At 48.5% G+C, this 18873-nt stretch overlaps 1 protein-coding gene and 1 long non-coding RNA gene across 2 annotated transcripts in view; one reads left to right on the plus strand and one right to left on the minus strand.

Moving 5' to 3' along the window:
• The window catches only part of L3MBTL1 (l(3)mbt-like 1 (Drosophila)), a 41401-nt gene continuing 28622 nt past the window's right edge, over positions 6095-18873 (plus strand). The window contains 7 exon segments of the mRNA XM_021077798.1: positions 6095-6729; positions 14159-14304; positions 14454-14680; positions 15057-15243; positions 15518-15668; positions 15796-15931; positions 16606-16690. Of these exon segments, the coding sequence (XP_020933457.1) occupies positions 14169-14304; positions 14454-14680; positions 15057-15243; positions 15518-15668; positions 15796-15931; positions 16606-16690 (922 nt within the window). The 5' untranslated portion in view covers positions 6095-6729; positions 14159-14168.
• On the minus strand, positions 7533-14614 carry LOC106506015. Its single transcript, XR_001300973.2, has 2 exons — positions 14425-14614; positions 7533-7681 (listed from the first exon to the last, which is right to left on the minus strand). It is a non-coding gene; the product is annotated as an uncharacterized LOC106506015 (long non-coding RNA).

Genomic DNA, 18873 nt, shown 5'->3' on the forward strand with positions numbered 1-18873 from the left:
TCCTAGTTTTGATTTTGCTGATAGCACCCTCATGACATCATTTAGCATATTCTGCCCCCTGTGTTCCCTGTGAATTAATAAACCTAGAGTAGTGGTTCTCGAGGTGTGGCTCCTGGATCAGAATTATCGGCATCATCTGGGAACTTGTTAGAAATGAAGTTTATCGGAATTCTCATTGTAGCTCAGCAGGTTACGAACCTGACTTGTATCCATGAGGATGTGGGTTCCATCCCTGTCCACACTCAGTGTGTTAAGAATCCAGCATTGCCATGAGCTGTGGTGTAGGCCAGCACCTACAGCTCTGATTCAGCCCCTAGCCTGAGAACTTCCATATGCCACTGGTGCAGCCCTACAAAGATGAAAAAGAAAAATTTCTCAATAATACCCACCCCAGACTCTCTGAATCAGAAACTCTGTAGGTGGAGCCCAGCTATAGAGGTTTCATTTTTAATGCTTCCAGGTGAGTCTGGGGCATGCTAAAATTTCAGAGTCGTTATTCTGGAGGCTTTTTATCAGCTTATGATTCAGTTTTTGTTGTTGCCTTGTTTTATCTTTAGTCAGTGGGAGTCAACTCAAGTTAGTTCCTGAGGTTTTTTGGTTTTTCCTTTTTTTTTTTTTTTTTTCCTCTTTTGGCCATCCCAAGACATGTGGAATTCCTGGGCTAGGGATCAAATCCAGGCCACAGTTACAACCTATGCTGCAGCTGTGGCAACACCAGATCCTTAACCCACAGTGCCAGACCAGAGATCAAAACTGCTTCCCAACACTCCAGAGACGCAGTAGATCCCGTTGTGCCACAGCAGGAATTCCCTGAGTTCTTTTAATAATCTTACCAGCTGTTTTGCTTTCTGGCATAAGATTTCCAGGCTCATATTTCTAGTCCCAAACCTGGAATCAAGGCATTTCTCCCAGGAGCCCTGGTTATTTTTGTTTGGAAATGGTATTTAGCAACCACATCTTAGGCCGTGTGGGTGTTCATTGCTAATACTCTGGCCACACAGATCATGTTACATGTTTTCAACAGTATTTTTTTGGATCTGTCTGCTACAGTATGGAAATAAAAACAAAAATAAATGGGACTTGAGTAAACAAAAGATGTTGCATAACAAAGGAAATCATAAATAAAAAGCCTACAGACTGAGAGAAAATATTTGCAAATGATGTTACTGACAAGAGATTAATTTGCAGAATATACAAACAATTCATGCAGTTTAATAGCAAAAAAAAAAAAAAAGGTCAAAAAGTGGGCAAGAGGGCCTAAATAGACATTTCTCCAAAGACAACATACATATGGCCCACAAGCACATGAAAAGATGTTCAACATTGCTAATTATTAGAGAAATGCAAATCAAAACTACAATGAGGTATCACCTTCTGTCGGAGTGGCTATTATCAAAAAGTCTAGAAGTTCCCGTCGTGGCTCAGTGGTTAAGGAATCTGACTGGGAACCATGAGGTTGCAGGTTCGATCTCTGGCCTTGCTCAGTGGGTTAAGGATCTGGTGTTGCCATGAGCTGTGGTGTAGGTTGCAGATGAGGCTCGGCTCCGATCCTGCGTTGCTGTGGCTTTGGCGTAGGCCAGTGGCTACAGCTCCAATTAGACCCCTAGCCTGGGAACCTCCATATGCCAGGGGAGCAGCCCTAGAAAAGGCAAAAAGACCAAAAAAAAAAGTCTACAAATAATAAATGTTGGAAAGGTGTGGAGGAAAAGGAACCATCCTGCACCATTGGTGGAAATCTGAATTGATATAGCCACTATGGAAAACAGTATGGAGTCTCCTAAGGAAACTAAAAATAGAATTAGCAGATGATCCAGCAGTCCCACTCCTAGGAATATATCCAGAGAAAACTCAAGTTGAAAATGTGCATGTGTCCCAGTGTTTGTAACAGCATTATTTACAATAGTCAAAATATGTAATCAGCCTGAATGTCTTATCAACAGATGAATGGATAAAGATGTGACATACACATAAACACAATGGAACACTACTCAGAGATAGAAAAGAGTGAAATAATGCCATTTGCAGCAACGTGGATGGACCTGGAAATTATCACTAAGTGATTACTACTAAGGGAAGTAAGTCAGAGACAAATATGATATCACTTATACATGGAATCTAAAAAAAATGACACAAATGAACTTATTTACAAAGTAGACTCACAGAGAACGAGAAAAACTTTGTGAAAGGATTATTTATTTGACCAGCTTCATTATGTGGTAGGCAAAAAAATGCTCCCCTACAGATGTTGCTGTCCTAAATCCCAGAATTTATAAGTATGCTATGTTATATGGCAAGGGGGAATTAAGGTTGCAGATAGGCTGAAGTTTACTGATCTGCTGACCTTAAAATAGACTATCCTGGATTTTGGGGATGGGCCCAATGTAATCACAAAATTTCTTAAAAGATGGAAAATTAAGGCAGAAGAATTATAGTCACAGTGATGTGAAATGAAAAATTTGACGACGAGTCATTGCTGACTTTGGTGATGAAGGGGCCACAAGCCAAAGAATGTGGATAGCCTCAAGAAACTAGAAAACAAAATGAGTTCCCCCTTAAGCCTCCACAGAAGAAGCCAGCTCTGCTGACACCTTAAGACTCATTTTGGACTTCTGACCTCCAGAACTACAAGATTAAATTGTGTCATTTTAAGCCACTAATTTTGTGGTAATTTGTTCAGCATCAATGAAAAGGCTTGGAGTTGCCGTCGTGGCGCAGTGGTTAATAAATCCGACTAGGAACCATGAGGTTGCGGGTTTGGTCCCTGGCCTTGCTCAGTGGGTTAAGGATCTGGCGTTGCTGTGAGCTGTGGCGTAGGCCGGCGGCTACAGCTCTGATTAGACCCCTAGCCTGGGAACCTCCATATCCCGCAGGAGCGGCCCTAGAAAAGGCAAAAAGACCAAAAAAAAAAAAAAAAAAGCCATAATCAATTGAATCTTCTTTTTTATCTTTTTTTTGCGGGGGGGGGGGGAGGCGAGTGGGCATGCCCATGGCGTATAGAAGTTCCTGGGCCAGGATGAACCCGAGCCACAGCAGTGACAAGGCCAGATCCTTAACCTGCTGCACCTCCAAGGAATTCCTGATTCTTTCTCATCAAGTTCCTCAGCATCATAAAACATGAATTCTATCAGTAAGTTGAGGACAAGATTCAGATATTTAGCTGAATTTGGGTAAGGGAAAGAGCCCAGGCTCTGGCCCTCACTGAAATAGATTTTTCTAGTGGTTGCAAACATAAGCTTCAATTTCCAAAGCCAAATATAAATTTTGTCTCTGATGCTTTGGAAAATATAATGCATGCCTGGGGGGAAGTAAGAAATACTCGTATTTGGAAACATGTGCTTCCCCTGCCTTTCCCACCATGGGGCCCCCAGGTAGATAATCTGGTAGTCAGGGATCAGCCTTTGCATAGGGGATTCAGTTCCAACTCCCACCAATACCTCATGGACCCAAGATGCCATCTTTTGTCATTTGTGCGATGAAACCTAGGTCCCTAGCAGTTGGTTCCTGGGTCTATCCAATAACCACCTCCAGGACAAGAGAGACATTGGGCCACCCCCTGGTTGCTCTGTTCCCTCTTTGTTTCTGGCTCCTCCTGACCTCCCCTTCTTGCAAGTTCAGCCATCCATTTTCTCTCCTTCCTCCCTTATAGTACTTTATGCTGTTTTCTCAGGTGTTTAGCTTATGTTAGAAAGCATTCCCTGGGTTCCCACTGTGGTGCAGCAGAGACAAATCCAACTAAGAACCATGAGGTTCAGGTTTGATCCCTGGCCTCGCTCGGTGAGTTAAGGATCCATTGTTGCCATGAGCTGTGGTGTAGGTCGAAGATAAGGCTCGGATCTGACGTTGTGGCTGTGGTGTAGGCTGGTAGCTGCAGCTCTGATTCAGTCCCTAGCCTGGGAACCTCCATGTGCTGTGGGTGTGGCCCTGAGAAAAGCAAAAAAAAAAAAAAAAAAAAAAAAGAAAAGAGAAAGAAAGCATTCCCTGTTAGCAAAATGTGCCGTATCGCTGGAAACAGAGGTGTTTCCCACTTAGAAAAAAGTCATACCCTGGTGATTTTCCTCAAGTACCCGGACTGCCCCAAAGGTGAATTAAAATCTCCTGTAGGAACAGAAAGGCGTGGGCTGCTCACAAACAGTTTTCTCCGTGCTTCTATTCTTCAACCTTTCAAAAAAAATTGGGGATCCACTCTTGGGGTTAACTTGGAGAAGACACTGGGGGCTATGACTTGAGGGAAGGATTGGACTTGAACACTTGCTCCTGAGGGCAGACTGGACCAGTGCAACAACTCTGGCTGTATTAGAGGCAGAATCTTCCCCAAATCACATCCACTTGGGAGGAGCACTCCATCCCTGAAGCTGTTCAGGCCTACCAAAGCTATCAAGACCACCAAATACTGTTAACAGGCAATAAAAACATCTTAGCAGCTCAAACCCAAATTAGTTGTTTATTCCTGTGTCACGTTAGCTCAGATTCCACTAGACTAAAAGATGTGCTCCTTACTGAGATGTTTGTGTAGTTTCATCACTTTCTTTTAATCTTCTGAATATCTAAAATAAACCTTTGGGAATCTAGAACAAGCGTAGCCTGGGTAGAGATGAGAGAAAAATGAGTGGTTGTTGGTGTCTATTAAAGAGACTTCCATCGTTACGACAACCAGCATCCTCAACTGTTGCAATCCTGTTCCCAAAAATCTGAGTTGTGATTAAAAAATGACACAGCAACAAGGAAGAATACATGTAATGTGTTGGTGTGGCAACCAGAATAAAGTCTGCATAAACTGAAACTTGATCGCAACAATTTGGGGAATTTGCCTACAGTTAACTGGGAACCCTTTTCTCATCTAGACTGAAAGGAACCTGGAGGTTCTACCTTGACTATGACCTTAGGCCGGATAGACCCCAGTATCCTTTTCTGTAAAAGAAGGGATTCAATTACATCATTGGTGTGGGAGTAGGGCATAACTCTGGGCTGTACCAAGAGTTGCCCTGTTTTCATCTGCAGTGGCCGTACATCGTTAATCGGTCAACAAACATTGAGCACCCACTACTGTCCAGCTCTGTGCTAGGTGCCAGGAAAACACAAACAAGTGTGTTTCTTACCTCTTGGAGCTTGCAGTATCTAAACCTCTCTAATTACACAAATTTGTGTGACATAACAGCTACCACGTGTAAGAAGTATTTCATGAAGATCCTGTCATGGTGCAGCAGAAACGAATCTGACTAGGAACCATGATGTTTCCGGTTCAATCCTTGGCCTCACTCAGCGGGTTAAGGATCTGGTGTTGCCACAAGCTGTGGTGTAGGTCACAGACACAGCTGGGATCTGGCGCTGCTGTGGCTGTGGTGTAGGCCCGCAGCTACAGCTCCTATTAGACCCCTAGCCTGGGAACCTCCATGTACCTCGGGTATGGCCCTAAAAAAAACAAAAAAAAGAAAAGTATTTGTGCTGTAAGAACCAATGAGGAGGGAGTTCCTGCTGCTGCTCAGTGGTAAACAAACCCAACTAGTATCCATGAGGATTTGGATTCAATCCCTGGCCTTGCCCAGTGGGTTAAGGATTTGGCATTGCCTTGGGCTGTGGTATAGTCGAAGATGTGGCTCGGATCCCAAGTTGCTGTGGTGTAGCCTGGCAGCCCCTAGCCTGGGAACTTCATATGCCGAGGGTGTGGCCCTAAAGAGCAAAAAAGAAAAGAACCAATGAGATTTTGACTAATTGAGTCAACCAAGGAAATCGAAGCACAGAGGAGCAATGTCTAACTCAAGGCAACACCATCACAGACACCACTACTGAAAAAAATACAAACAAACCCTATGCTAAGAAGTAGGTGATATAGTCTTTACAAATGGAGAAATGGGGAGTTCCCCTTTTGGCTCAGTGGTTTAGGAACCCAGCTAGTATCCATGAGGATGCAGGTTGATTCCTGGCACGCTCAGTGGGTTAAGGCTCTGCCATTGCTGTGAGCTGTAGTGTAGCTCGCAGCGGAGAATCAGATCCCTGGTGGCTGTCTGGTGAAGGCCGGCAGCTGCAACTCCGAGCCCTAGCCTGGGAACTTCCACATGCTGCGAGCGGCCCTTAAAAAAAAAAAAAAAAAAAAAAAAAAAAAAAAGAGAGGGGGGGGGAGAGAAATGGAGGACCAGGACAAACAGGATAAAGTGATGTGCCCCAGGTCACACCACCAACCAATGGCGATGGGTCATCCAAACGCAGGCGCGGTTAATGCTGCCCTTTAGACAACCAGGGCCAGGCCAAGATCGGAGCCCAAGAGGAGATTTTCTTAGGCTCCCCTTCCCCAGGTGGGGCAGGCACCTTTGGAAGGCATTGGACAGCGCACTGGACAGCGCAGTGACCCGACCAGGGTGCGTGCGGGAATGCAGCCTCGTCTTTCGTCACTGACCACTCAGCTCAGGGGCCCACCAGGTTCTCTCTTCCGGCTCGGTGGTCCCCGCGCTCCGCTGCGTGCCGCTGGCTGTGCTGCAGTGGGTGGGGGACAGGGAGAATCTCGACCTGCCTCGCCGGCGCAGCAATCCGGCCCCGGGGCTAGAGGATATTAGGGCCCGGCGGCCAGGGCCTGTCAAGAGGGCCCCCGACCCGCGCCCCTCGAATCTGCTTGTCGCGCGGTCTGCGGCCCGCGTCCTGCGGGGAGACGGGCCCGCCCCCCTGTGCGCGCAGGCGCGCGCCACGCGGGGCTCGGACAGCAGCTCGGCTCCCGGCGGCCGCACGCGGGCCTTGCAGGTAGGGACACTGGGGTGCGGGGTGCCGCGCCGACCGGCCCCTCCCAGCACTGCGAGTGCTCGGGTCTGAGGCCCCGGGGCGTCGCTCCTCCCGAGCGCCTCCGGCGGGGTGCACGGGCCGGGAAGGAGGTTCGGGAGAGCGGGACTGCAAGGGGATCTGGGCGGGTGCGGGGCTCGAGGGCGAGGCAAGCGCGTCCGCTGTGCTGTTGCTGGCGGCGATCCGGAGGTGGGGAGGGAGGTGGCTCGGTTTTTCGAGAAATACAATCAATAAGAGTTTTTCATTAATAGAAGAAAGGGTGTAAAGAGTGGGGTTTTGATTTTCTTAGGAAATAGGTCATTTGGCAAACTTTCTCTTTCCTACCGTTAATTTCACATTTTTTAACGGAAAATTGAATCACTGTTATTATTTGGCCATAAAGGGAAAGAATAAAAAGAATTCCGCCATTTTGGCGTTTTAAAAAAGTAACCATTCTGCGGGACTGATGGATCAGTGCCCGCCCCGCCTGCTGCCGTCTACACTAGTCCCGCGAGGACACGGAAGGCGGGCGGCGGTCCGAACCCTGGAGCCTGCATCCTTCCTTCTCTCCTGCATTCCCGCCCCAGCTGCGGCGGGGGGCAGGGCCGAGGCCCCAAGTTTGCGGCGCTCAGTCTTGCTGGGGTGTGTTGGGGGTGTCTGTCTGGGGCGCTAGCTCCCCACCCCCAACACCTAGAGCGAGGGCGTTTATTGAGTGTTGCCTGCGAGGCCTCGACGGGCAAGGGGTTGGGGGAAGCCTTAGCAGACCAAGAGAAATAAATACGGACACATTCCCTCAATAAATATTTATTGAGCATCTGCTATATGCCAGACACCCGTCTGGGCTGGGCATCCAAAGGTTGTTTGAGGTCGGGTTCCCTGGAAACACTCGGGAGGGAGATTTGAGTGTAGGTTTATCAGGTGCCCCTGGGAATATCACCTGTAGGGGAGAGAAAACAGCAGGGTGGTTAGGCAGAGGAAGTTAAACTGCTGATGTAACCTCATCAGAGGCCTCTCTGCCTGTCCCAAGGGAAGTTCTGGAAAGGTCCTGCAGAGATGTCCCAAATTGTCCTTTATGTCCCATATCAACTCGTCAGCAGGTGGCTGCTCCAGGAGACCTCACACGCACGTGGGCGAGGCAGCTCCCTGGCCAAGGGCAATTCAAAGGGGAAAGGAGCTGACTGCTGACAGACCTCCTGTGAAGGCCAGTGACAACCTTCATAGTAGCCGGGGACCTCCCACTTTATTCCCCTCCTCCTCCAGCCTCTGAGGAACCCGGAAGGAGGAAATGATATTCTAGCCCCTAAGGCAAGAATAGCTGAGTCTTTTATGGTTTCAGAAACACTTGCTGCTTCTTTTTTTTTTTTGGCAGCGCCCACCACATGTGGAAGTTTCTGGGCCAGGGGATCAAACCTGTGCCACAGCAGTGAGCCAAGCCACTAGAGTGGCAACGCCAGATCCTTAACTTGCTGTGCCTCAAGGGAACTCCCAGCCTCCTCTTCTTTTCTCTTTTTTCTTTTCTTTTTCTTTTTTGGTCTTTTTTTCATATGCACCAGCAGCACATGGAAGTTCCCAGGCTAGGGGTCAAATCGGAGCTGGAGCTGCCAGCCTACACCACAGCTACAGCAACATGGGCTCCAAGCCATGTATTCTCCCTACACTGAAACTCACGGATCTTAACCCACTGAGCAAGGCCTGGATTGAACCCACATCCTCATGGTTACTAGTCAGGTTCCCTACCACTGAGCCTTAGCGGGAACTCCCCCAACCTCATCTTGTGTTACTGAACACTCTTCACTCCCAGCTCTTTCATTCATTTGTTCATTCATTCACTCACTATTTGTGGATGCAGTCTCTGGATCAGGCTCTTAGGTACTTTGTTCTGTCTGGGGGAAGGCTGACAAGATAATGCATAGTTAGACTGGTAGAATGGAGAACAGTGGAGGGAGTGATTGATTTTGTTTGGGGGGTAGATTCTGGGCCTTTCAGAGAAGAGGTGTCACTCAAGCTGGATCTTGGAGGATATCAGGAATTTTCAGACATATGGGATATGGAATGTACCAAACAGAAGGAACAATGTGCAGAGGCCACAGAAGTGGTGTGGCAGGTTATAGGAGGGAGTGGATAGATTCCTGGCATCTGGGCTCAGGCCTGGGAGCCTTCTTAGACTGGCTGTGCTGTTGTATCGACCTCCTGGGATAAAGCTTATGAAAATACTCTGTGAGCTGCAAATTTGGGGGGTGGTAGTGGTACAGGAGAAGTGAATTCGAATCACAGAGAAGACAGTTCCAGGTCTCAGAAGAGTTAATGGTCTAGCTGGGGAAAAACAGAAACAGTAGGTGCTGCTAGCCAGGAGCCCAGAGCCACATGTGATGGGCCCCAAACATCCCAAGTGCCCTGGATCCTCTCCCCTCCTGCACTGTCACGGATTTGTCTTCTAGAATTATTCTTTTTCCCCTGCTCTGTCAGTTTCTTCCTCTATAGACTCATTTTCATCAGCTACAAACATGCTGTAGCATCTTCTATTAAAAAAAAAAAAAAAGCACAAAAAACACACCTTCCTTGAGAACTCATCACTTGCCAGATACCATCTCCCACACCCATGTTCTCCTTCGCATCAAACTCCTTGAAAGAGTTATTAGTCCCATTGTTTCCACTTCCTTTTCTCACGTCCCCTTACAAGGACCAATTCTTACTGTTTCCCCACTAGACTCCATAATAGAGGTTTTTGTCTGTTTTGTTCATTGCAAATCTGCACTGCCTAGAACAGTGCCTGACGCAGAGCAGAGGCTCAAAAAATATTGACCTGGGAGTTCCTGTCGTAGTTCAACCCAACTAGCATCCATGAGGACATGGGTTCCATCCCTGGCCTCACTCAGTAGGTTAAGGATCCAGTGTGGCTGTGAGCTGTGGTGTAGGTTGCAGACACAGCTCGGATCCCGCGTTGCTGTGGCTGTGTTGTAGGCCAGTGGCTACAGCTCCGATTGGACCCCTAGCCTGGGAACCTCCATGCGCCATGGGTACGACCCTAAAAAGTCAGAAAAAAAATTGATCTAATTGATGCTCCTTCTCTAGAACCCACTCTGATCAGGCTTTTGTGTCCCTAGCTCCTCTGATATAGTGCTTGTCAAGACTTCTGATGATCTCCTTATTGCTAAACGGTCAACTCTCAGCTGGCACCTGAGTTGATCGGTCAGTGGCATTTAACATCATTGAGCAGGCCCACCTTCCAGAAGACTTTTTCCCAGAAAGCCCTCTAGAAGCCCAGATGCTTCTGGATGCCCTTTCATCTCACTGCCGCCTCTTTCTCTTTTGCTAGATCTTCCTCCTCTTCCCAACCTATAAATCTTGGTGAGCTGCAAGGCTCCCACCTTTTTCTTTACACTCAGTTCTGTGGTTTTTCACTGCCATCTGTACATGACAGTTTTTAAATTTCTATCTCTAGCCTCAACGTTAGCCCTTATTTCTAGAATGTAGGCTTCATAAGAGCACGTTCTCTTGCTTGAGACTATTCCGGGGCACAGAAGGATGCTGGCACTTGGCCCTCCGATGTCTGCTGAAAAGAATGGGCAGAAACCTGAAGAGAAAGGCAATTCCCTCAGTCATTCTCCCTTAACAGACCCGAAATATATCATAAGCTTTGAGACAGGATGGAATTCTTTCAGGAGTAACCACGTTCACTCCTGATGACTGCCAATGTTTTGCATAAAAAAGATTAACTCCATTTAAGAGAACTTAAAATGGTACAACTCTGTCAGCTGTGCAAAGCAAAATAACTGGAATTGAAATTTAGGGAATGCTTTTTTATAATTGTTTTTTAAAAGGGCAGGAAGGGAGTGGAACAAACCTTGGTTTGAATGTTGCCTTAATTACTCAGGTTATATGTCTAAACCTTTTCCCACCTCATTTTTTTTTTTTTTTTTTTGTCTTTTTAGGGCCACACCCACAGCATATGGAAGTTCCCAGAGTTGAAGCTGTAGCTATGGGCCTATGCCACAGCCACAGCAACACAGGATCCAAGCTGCATCTGCAACCTACACCACAGCTCATGGCAATGCCCGATCCTTTAACCCACTGAGCAAGGCCAAGGATTGAACCCGAATCCTCATAGATACTAGTCCAGTTCATTACCGCTGAGCCACAGTGGGAACTCCTAAACTTTTGCCCATCTCATTATACATTCTGTATATAGAGGATGTATTCTGTATTTTAGGAAGGAAAAGCTGAAAGGTAAATCAGTGCCTAAGAAGAGCAGGAGGGAGGGATGGAGGGTAGGAAAGACAGCAGCCATTGCAAGCTTGTTTTGCTAACAAGCAGATTACTTTTCTTTTTAATTTTTTTATTCAAGTATAGTTGATTTACATTGCTCCTTCAATTTCTGCTGTACAGTGAAGTGACGCAGCTACACACACACGTACACATTCTTTTTTTTTTTCATTCTTCCATCATGTTTTAACCCAAGAGACTGTACACAGTTCCTCGTGCTGTATAGTAGGACCCCATTACCCATCGTTCTAAACCTAACGGATTACTGGTTACTAGAGCTACCAAACTGCTCAAAATTTCTGTTAAAAGGAAAAGAACAGGTGTTTGTTGAAGGCCTGCTGGTATCACGGCCTTACATAGTTTTTTCCCATTTAATCCTCATCAGAGTCCCTGGAGACAGATACCATTACCACCTTTATTTTATTTTATTATTATTATTATTATTTTGTCTTTTTAGGGCCATACCTGCAGCGTATGGAAGTTCCCAGGCTAGGGGTCAAATCGGAGCTGTAACCACTGGCCTACACCACAGCCACAGCAACACCTGATCCAAGTCACATCTGTGACCTATACCAGGGCTCATGGCAACTCTGGACCCTTAAGCCAGTGATTGAGGCCAGGGATCAAACCTGCATCCTCATGGATGCTAATCAGAGCCACAACGGGAACTCCCACCTCCAATTTACACATGAGGAAACTTAGGCTCAGGGAAGGCAGCTGCTTACTCTGAATCACAGGCACTAAGAGGGGGAGCCTAGGTTCCAACTAACTTAATTCTGTCTTAAGCCTCCATCTGTGTTCTTTCCTTTTAACTTGTATGCCAGAAGCCATTGTCAAGCACTGCTAACACTTTAAAGCAACCAACATCCCTTACTCAAACACTGTTTAGTTTTCTTTTTTCTCTTTAGAGCTGCCTCTGTAGCATATGGAAGTTCCTGGGCTAAGGGTTGAATTGGAGCTGCAGCTGCCAGCCTACACCACAGCCACAGCAACAGCAGATCTGAGCCACATCTGTGACCTGTGCTGCAGCTTGTGGCAACGCCAGATCCTTAACCCACTGAGAGAGGCCAGGGATTGAACCCTCATCCTCATGGATACTAGTTGGGTTCTTAACCTGCTGAGCCACAACAGGAACTCTACTCAGGCACTGCTTTTTATTAACAAATGCAAACTGCTGAAATACAACACAGCACCTACTGTATGCCAGGGACTATTCTAAGTGTTAGAGATAAAGCAGTGGACAGGACAGATAAAGTCTTTGCCCTCATGGGACATATATTTACATGGAGATGACTAATCAAACACAAATAAATAAATGAAAATCATTATTGACTGCAGTGATGGACGTAAAGGAAATCAGCACAGTCATGGGATAAGCGGCAGTGAGATGGCATGAGGTGTGTGCTGCTTTAAACTGAGTGATGGGAGTTCCCGTCATGGCTCAGTGGTTAACGAATCTGACTAGGAACAATGAAGTTGCGGGTTCGATCCCTGGCCTTGCTCATTGTGGTGAGCTGTGGTGTGGTCGTCCTTGGCCATTGTGGTGAGCTGTGGTGTAGGTCGCAGACGTGGCTCGGATCCCGAGTTGCTGTGGCTCTGGCGTAGGCTGGTGGCTTCAGCTCTGATTAGACCCCTAGCCTGGGAACCTCCATGTGCCGTGGGAGCAGCCCAAGAAATGGCAAAAAAGACCAGAAAATAAATAAATAAATAAACTGAGTGCTGAGCAAAGACCTCTTCTGGGGAGGTGACCACTGAGCTGAGGCCTAATGAATGGGAAGGAGGCAGCCAAACAGAGCTTAGGGAAAAGCATTCTAGGCAGAAGGAACAGCAAAGCAAAGGCTCTGAGGCGGGACTATTTGTCAAGCAATAGAAGGAAACCAGAGTCTGTCGAGGGTGGAGAGCAAGGTGAAGGGTGGTGGAGGATGAGGTCAGAGGGGAGGACAGAGGTTGGATCCTATAGGGTATCTTTGATTTTATCCCAAGGGGAAAAAAAATAGGTTGGGAAATTATGTGATTTGCTCCACATTTTTAAAGTTTTCTCTTACTGGAGAATAGACTGTAGCAGGGGCCGGAGAGGAAGCAGGAAGATGGATTAGGAGGAGATTTCAGAAATCCAAGGAATGCTGATGGAGGTTGCTGGCAGTGGAGATGGGGAGAAGTGCTCAGACTTTGAGCTGTATTTTGGAGGTAGAGCCGACAGACCAATTAGAATGTGTACAGAGTTGTTCTGTGCTAAACAATAACTGTGGCCAGCTACTGTAGCTACTTAAGTTTAATTAAAATTAAAAGAAATTTAAAATTCAGTTCCTCAGTCGCATTAGCCACATTTCAAGTGCTCGGTAGCCTCCTGTGGCTAGTGGCTACTGTGTTGGACAGCGTAGGTACAGGACATTTCCATCATCACAGAAGATCCCTACTAGATGTCCTGGGAAGTCATTTAGGAGCTAAGTAAATAATAGGTATTAAGTGTATTTGTTATGTCACTAGGGCTTTTTTTCCCCATCTATTTACCAGTTCAACCGGCTCTTCACTAAATGTCTCTACCGCCCTTGCTTTATTAAAGCAAACTCATGCACTGCCTGCGTCCTCATACCTTACCTCTTTGCTCTTCAGATGCAAGCATCTGTTCAACAAATGTTTGAGTGCCCACTCTGTGCTTGGGATTAGAGAGAGTGTGGGCAGGGGGCATTAAAGAATGTGATCGGGAAAGATCACTTCCCAGGAAAACGAATTCCAGGGAGAATCTGGAACTTGCGGATTCTGAATCTCCAGAGGGAGAAGAGAATAATTTTAGTGGGGATAGAGGTGGGGGTTGAGAAAGAGGGGAGTTTAGACTTGGCCTGGGCTGTGTCATGAGACAGCTGGCCAGGCAGAACTTTGGCCTGAGATTCACACCCTAGAGTCAGCTCTGCACATCAGTTTACAAAGCACCCTCCCACATCCCTGTCTTGCAGAGACTGGGGGAAGTGCAGAGCCTGGTCAGGACCCTCACCTGAGTGACCTGGTTAGAGCTAGGAGCCAGACTTGAAGCTGTGCTCCTAAAACACCCTACTCCCCTCAGGGCTGAAGCTTTTTCTTTGAGGCTGGGCAGCTCCTCCTCAAGGAAGCCCCTCCCTCCCTGATCACCTGCGGGGCTGGGTTCCACTTGTAGGCCTGCCAGGATGGAGGGGCATGCTGAAATGGAGATGCTGAGGACACTGAAGGGGCCCTCCACAGGAGAGGTCAGCGTGCACCTGGTGGCCAGAGACAGTCCAGGTTCCGGCTCTCACCTGCCCACTACTGCCTTCATCATTCCAGGTGGGCCAAGCCAGGAGTCTGGGGAGAAGAAGCATCCTGGGGGGTTCTGGGAAGGAGATGATGCTTTTTACCTGCCTACACACTTGCATGGCAGGATTGGGGCAGGTCCATCAGGCTCACCTTTGTCGTATCCATGTATCTGTTCGCAGCGAGTTCGGCCACCCTTGGTCTGCCCAGCAGTGCCCTGGATGTGACGTGCTTTCCGCGAGAGCCGATCCATGTTGGCGCCCCAGAGCGAGTGGCCGGTAGCGTACCTGTCACTGCCACCATTCTGCCGCAGTTAAGCGCCGGGCCGGCGGCCAGCCCCAGCACCAGCACAGTGCGGCTCCTAGAGTGGACAGAGGCCGCGGCTCCGCCTTCTGGGAGTGGCTTGAGGGTCAGTGTCTGTGGGGATTGGCTGGGCTCAGCAAGCTGCAACTGTGGGTGGGGCCTGCGGGCCCGGGGATGGGGCCTGAGGCGGAAGGTGGGGAGAGGGAGGATTCTGGGGTGGGGCTTGGAGTGTGGGACTCTGAGGGCGTGGCTTGAAGTGTGTCGCACCTAGGATAAGACATTTGGGGGTCCTAGGGGCGTGGCTTGTGGGGAATGGGTTCTGGGGGCGTGGCTTGGAGTGAGGCTCCCTGGAGCAGAGGCCTGCAGGTGCCCGGACTGGAGGCTTGGATGGACCTCCCAGGGACGGAGTCTTGCGGGCTGCTGGGGCGTGGCTTGCAGTGAGCCGGCGGGAGGCGGATCATGCTGACTGGAGATGGGTCTAGGGGCCAGTACTGGAGTCGCGGTCCTCTGACCCTCTCGCGCTCCAGTTCCGGATAAGCGAGTATGCGTCTCCGAACATGGTGGGAGCAGAGCAGCCCCCGAGCCCCGAGCTGCGGCGGGAAGGCGAGGCCGAGTACGAAGATGGCGAGGCCCCGGCGGGAGGCGGTGATGCGGGCCCCCAACAGCCAGGTAGGAGCCCCAGGTCCGGAACTGGGCCCCTGAGCGGGATGGGGAGCCCTGACATCCCTGAGCAGCCAAGGCTGGGGGCGTGGCCCGAGTTCCTGCAGGTGCGCCTATGCCCAAGGTGCAGAAGCCTTGGGGGGGAGCCTGTCCTGTAGGGGAACCCCAGGGGGCGGTACCAAGGTTGAGGACAGACCTGAGGGGACTTGGGCTCCCAGGTGGGAGGGGCCTGAGTGTGAAAGCGGTAGGTGGGAGGCCTGAGGCCCCTTTGGCCCCCCGACAGCGGACCTCCCCCAGGCCGCTCCAGAAGATCCCCCTCGGGACCCGCCAGAGGATGATGGCACCTGCCAATGCCAGGCGTGTGGGCCTCAGCAAGGCGCCGGTCCAGATCCTGGTTCCTCTAATGATGGCTGCCCCCAACTGTTTCAGGAGCGGTAAGGGGAAGGAATTGCAATCCAACTTCTCTGCCTTTGGGCCCCAAAGCCCCACTCCTGTTCCTGGCTTAGGAGAGTGGGTGGTGCAGGGTGGGTGGTTCTTTCCTTCAGGCTTCCCCTCCTTCAGGTCAGTCATAGTGGAGAACTCCTCAGGCCAGAACAACTCCTGCACCAGTGCTTCTGAGCTCCTCAAACCCATGAAGAAGAGGAAACACAGGGACTATCAGAGCCCATCCGAGGAAGAGTCAGAGCCAGAGGCCATGGTAGGAAGAGGGGTGGGGAGGGAAGGGGGAGGCTAGAGGCTATACTTCAATTCCCCCATCCCCTCCATTAATCCAGATCACTGGGGTGGGCTAGAGAAGACCGCATGACTCACTCATGATATTTTGGGGTCCCACCTGAGGCAAGTCCTGTAGTTGGTTGGGGAAAGATGAATAAATCACTCTTCTGTTTTTCTAGAGCTCCCATCTCAGTTTAGTGACAGGGCTACTCGCATGAACCAGTATCCAAGTAGATGAGCAGGTGGATGGAAAGCTTCGTCACTGGAGCCCAGTCACTGGGCCAGAGGCCAGGGGACAGAGGTCTCTGTAGCTGCAGAGAAACTGGAAGAGACAGAGCCTGAAAGTTCCACTGGGCAGGCAAAATTAACACAAGGCAGGTGGTTGTGTCCTCAGCTTCTCCACCTGGAAATGAGGCGGATTGTAGATTGCAGTCAGGCTGTGTAACTGGAGGTGGGGGTGCTCATGTAAGTCTATCCCCAAGTGGCAGGGAGTTATCTGCTGGAGCTGCCTTCCTGCTGGTGGCCTCGAAGACATTCCACCTGTTTAGGGCAGAACATCATGTGACTGGAGAGCTAGGCAGGGGCCAAGGGATCGAGGCTGGGGCTTCACCCCAATCCATGAGGACAAGAAGCTGGGATCAGGCTTGTCTTCCATAGGAGAAGCAAGAAGGAGGAAAGGATCCAGAGGGACAGCCCACCGCCAGCACCCCAGAAAGTGAGGAGTGGAACAGCAGCCAGTCCAGTATGGTGACCTCTGTGTATATATTCATGGAATGTGTGTATACGCTTTGGAGGTGTGAGTCTGGGAGTGTGGGTTACTGTTTTTTGTTTGTTTGTTTTTTTCCCACTGTACAGCAAGGGCATTAAGTTATATACATTGCATTTTTTTCCCCCACCCTTTGTTCTGCTGCAACATGAGTATCTAGACATAGTTCTCAATGCTACTCAGCAGGATCTCCTTGTAAATCTGTTCTAAGTTGTGTCTGATAAGCCCAAGCTCCCAATCCCTCCCACTCCCTCCCTCTCCCATCAGGCAGCCACAAGTCTCTTCTCCGAGTCCATGATTTTCTTTTCTGAGGAGATGTTCATTTGTGCTGGATATTAGATTCCTGTTATAAGTGATATCATATGGTATTTGTCTTTGTCTTTCTGGCTCATTTCACTCAGTATGAGAGTCTCTAGTTCCATCCATGTTGCTGCAAATGGCATTATGTCATTCTTTTTTATGGCTGAGGAGTATTCCATTGTGTATCTATACCTCATCTTCTGAATCCAATCATCTGTTGATGGACATTTGGGTTGTTTCCATGTCCTGGCTATTGTGAATAGTGCTGCAGTGAACATGCGGGTGCATGTGTCTCTTTTAGGTAGAGTTTTGTCCGGATATACTCCCAAGAGTGGGATTGCGGGGTCATATGGTAGTTCTATGTATAGATTTCTAAGGTATCTCCAAACTGTTCTCCATAGTGGCTGTACAAGTTTACATTCCCACCAACAATGCAAGAGGGTTCCCTTTTCTCCACACCCCCTCCAGCACTTGTTATTTGTGGACTTATTAATGAGGGCCATTCTGACTGGTGTGAGGTGGTATCTCATGGTTGTTTTGATTTGCATTTCTCTTGTGATCAGCGATGTTGAGCATTTTCTCATGTGTTTGCTGGCCATCTGTATATCTTCCTTGGAGAACAGTCTATTCAGGTCTTTTGCCCATTTTTCCATTGATTGATTGGCTTTTTTGCTGTTGGGTTGCATAAGTTGCTTGTATACTCTAGAGATTAAGCCCTTGTCCGTTGCATCATTTGAAACTATTTTCTCCCATTCTGAAAGTTGTCTTTTTGTTTTCTTTTGGTTTCCTTTGCTGTGCAAAAGCTTTTCAGTTTGATGAGGTCCCATGGGTTTATTTTTGCTCTAATTTCTATTGCTTTGGGAGACTGTGGGTTACTGTTGTGATGATGTGTTGTGCATATGCAGATGAGCATGAGTTGGCATATGTATGAGAGAGAGAATGAGAGAGACGATGTTGTTGGTTTGTGCTTTAGTATATATGTGTTCTTGGGGCTTATAGCATGAGTTTGTTTATCCTCTATTATTCAGTTGCAAGTAGGCCTCACTGCCAGGCTCCGTGGCTGAAGACTTGGGCAGCCTTTAATGGCACGAAGTGGTGTTGCTTCCCTTTGCTGCTGTGAGCAAGTCTGCAGTGGTCATTGGTCTGACCTGGTTATTTGGGCCCCACTCTGATCCTTTGGTTCTAAGAAAAATAGAACAAAGTTCACTCATTGTCAGTTCTGGCCCTCAGGCCTTCTCTGTCACCATCTCCACAGTCCCATGTGACAACAGGCAACTGGAGCCAAGTAGCATTTATCACACTTATAATCACCTACATTGTATGTAGCAATACCTGTCTTCCTCCCTCAAACTGAATCTATTTTATTAATCACTTTATCCCCAGTGCCTAGCACAAAGGCTAGTGTGCAGTAGATGCTCAATAAATGTTTGTTTAGTAGATGAATGGATGGGTTTTAAGTGGGTGGTTCCTGGTGGAGCTTGGCTCAGTTGTATGAGTCACTGTCTTTCCTGTCCCAGAGAGAGCCAGAGGGTACAGTCAGTTGCTAGGACATCATTCTTCCGTGATGGATCCAATGCCAGCCAGAGGAGCCCAACCTGTGTCCAGGGCTCTGAACTCTAAAATGCCTCTTCCATATTCAGCCCATCATAGCCAAACTAGATTTTCACCATTCTTTCTCACTCAAGGCTGTCTTGTCAGAAGCCAAAGTCTTAGCGCTCATTGGTTTATGTCCTCTTAAGTCTTTTTTGGGGGGCCATGGTATGCAGCAGCTTGATATGGATCCGAGTTCCCAGACCAGGGATTGAACCCAGGATGCAGCAGTGGAAGCGCCAAATCCTAACCACTATACCACCAGGGAA

Source organism: Sus scrofa, chromosome 17 (genome assembly GCF_000003025.6).
Source record: "Sus scrofa isolate TJ Tabasco breed Duroc chromosome 17, Sscrofa11.1, whole genome shotgun sequence".
NCBI lineage: Eukaryota > Metazoa > Chordata > Mammalia > Artiodactyla > Suidae > Sus > Sus scrofa.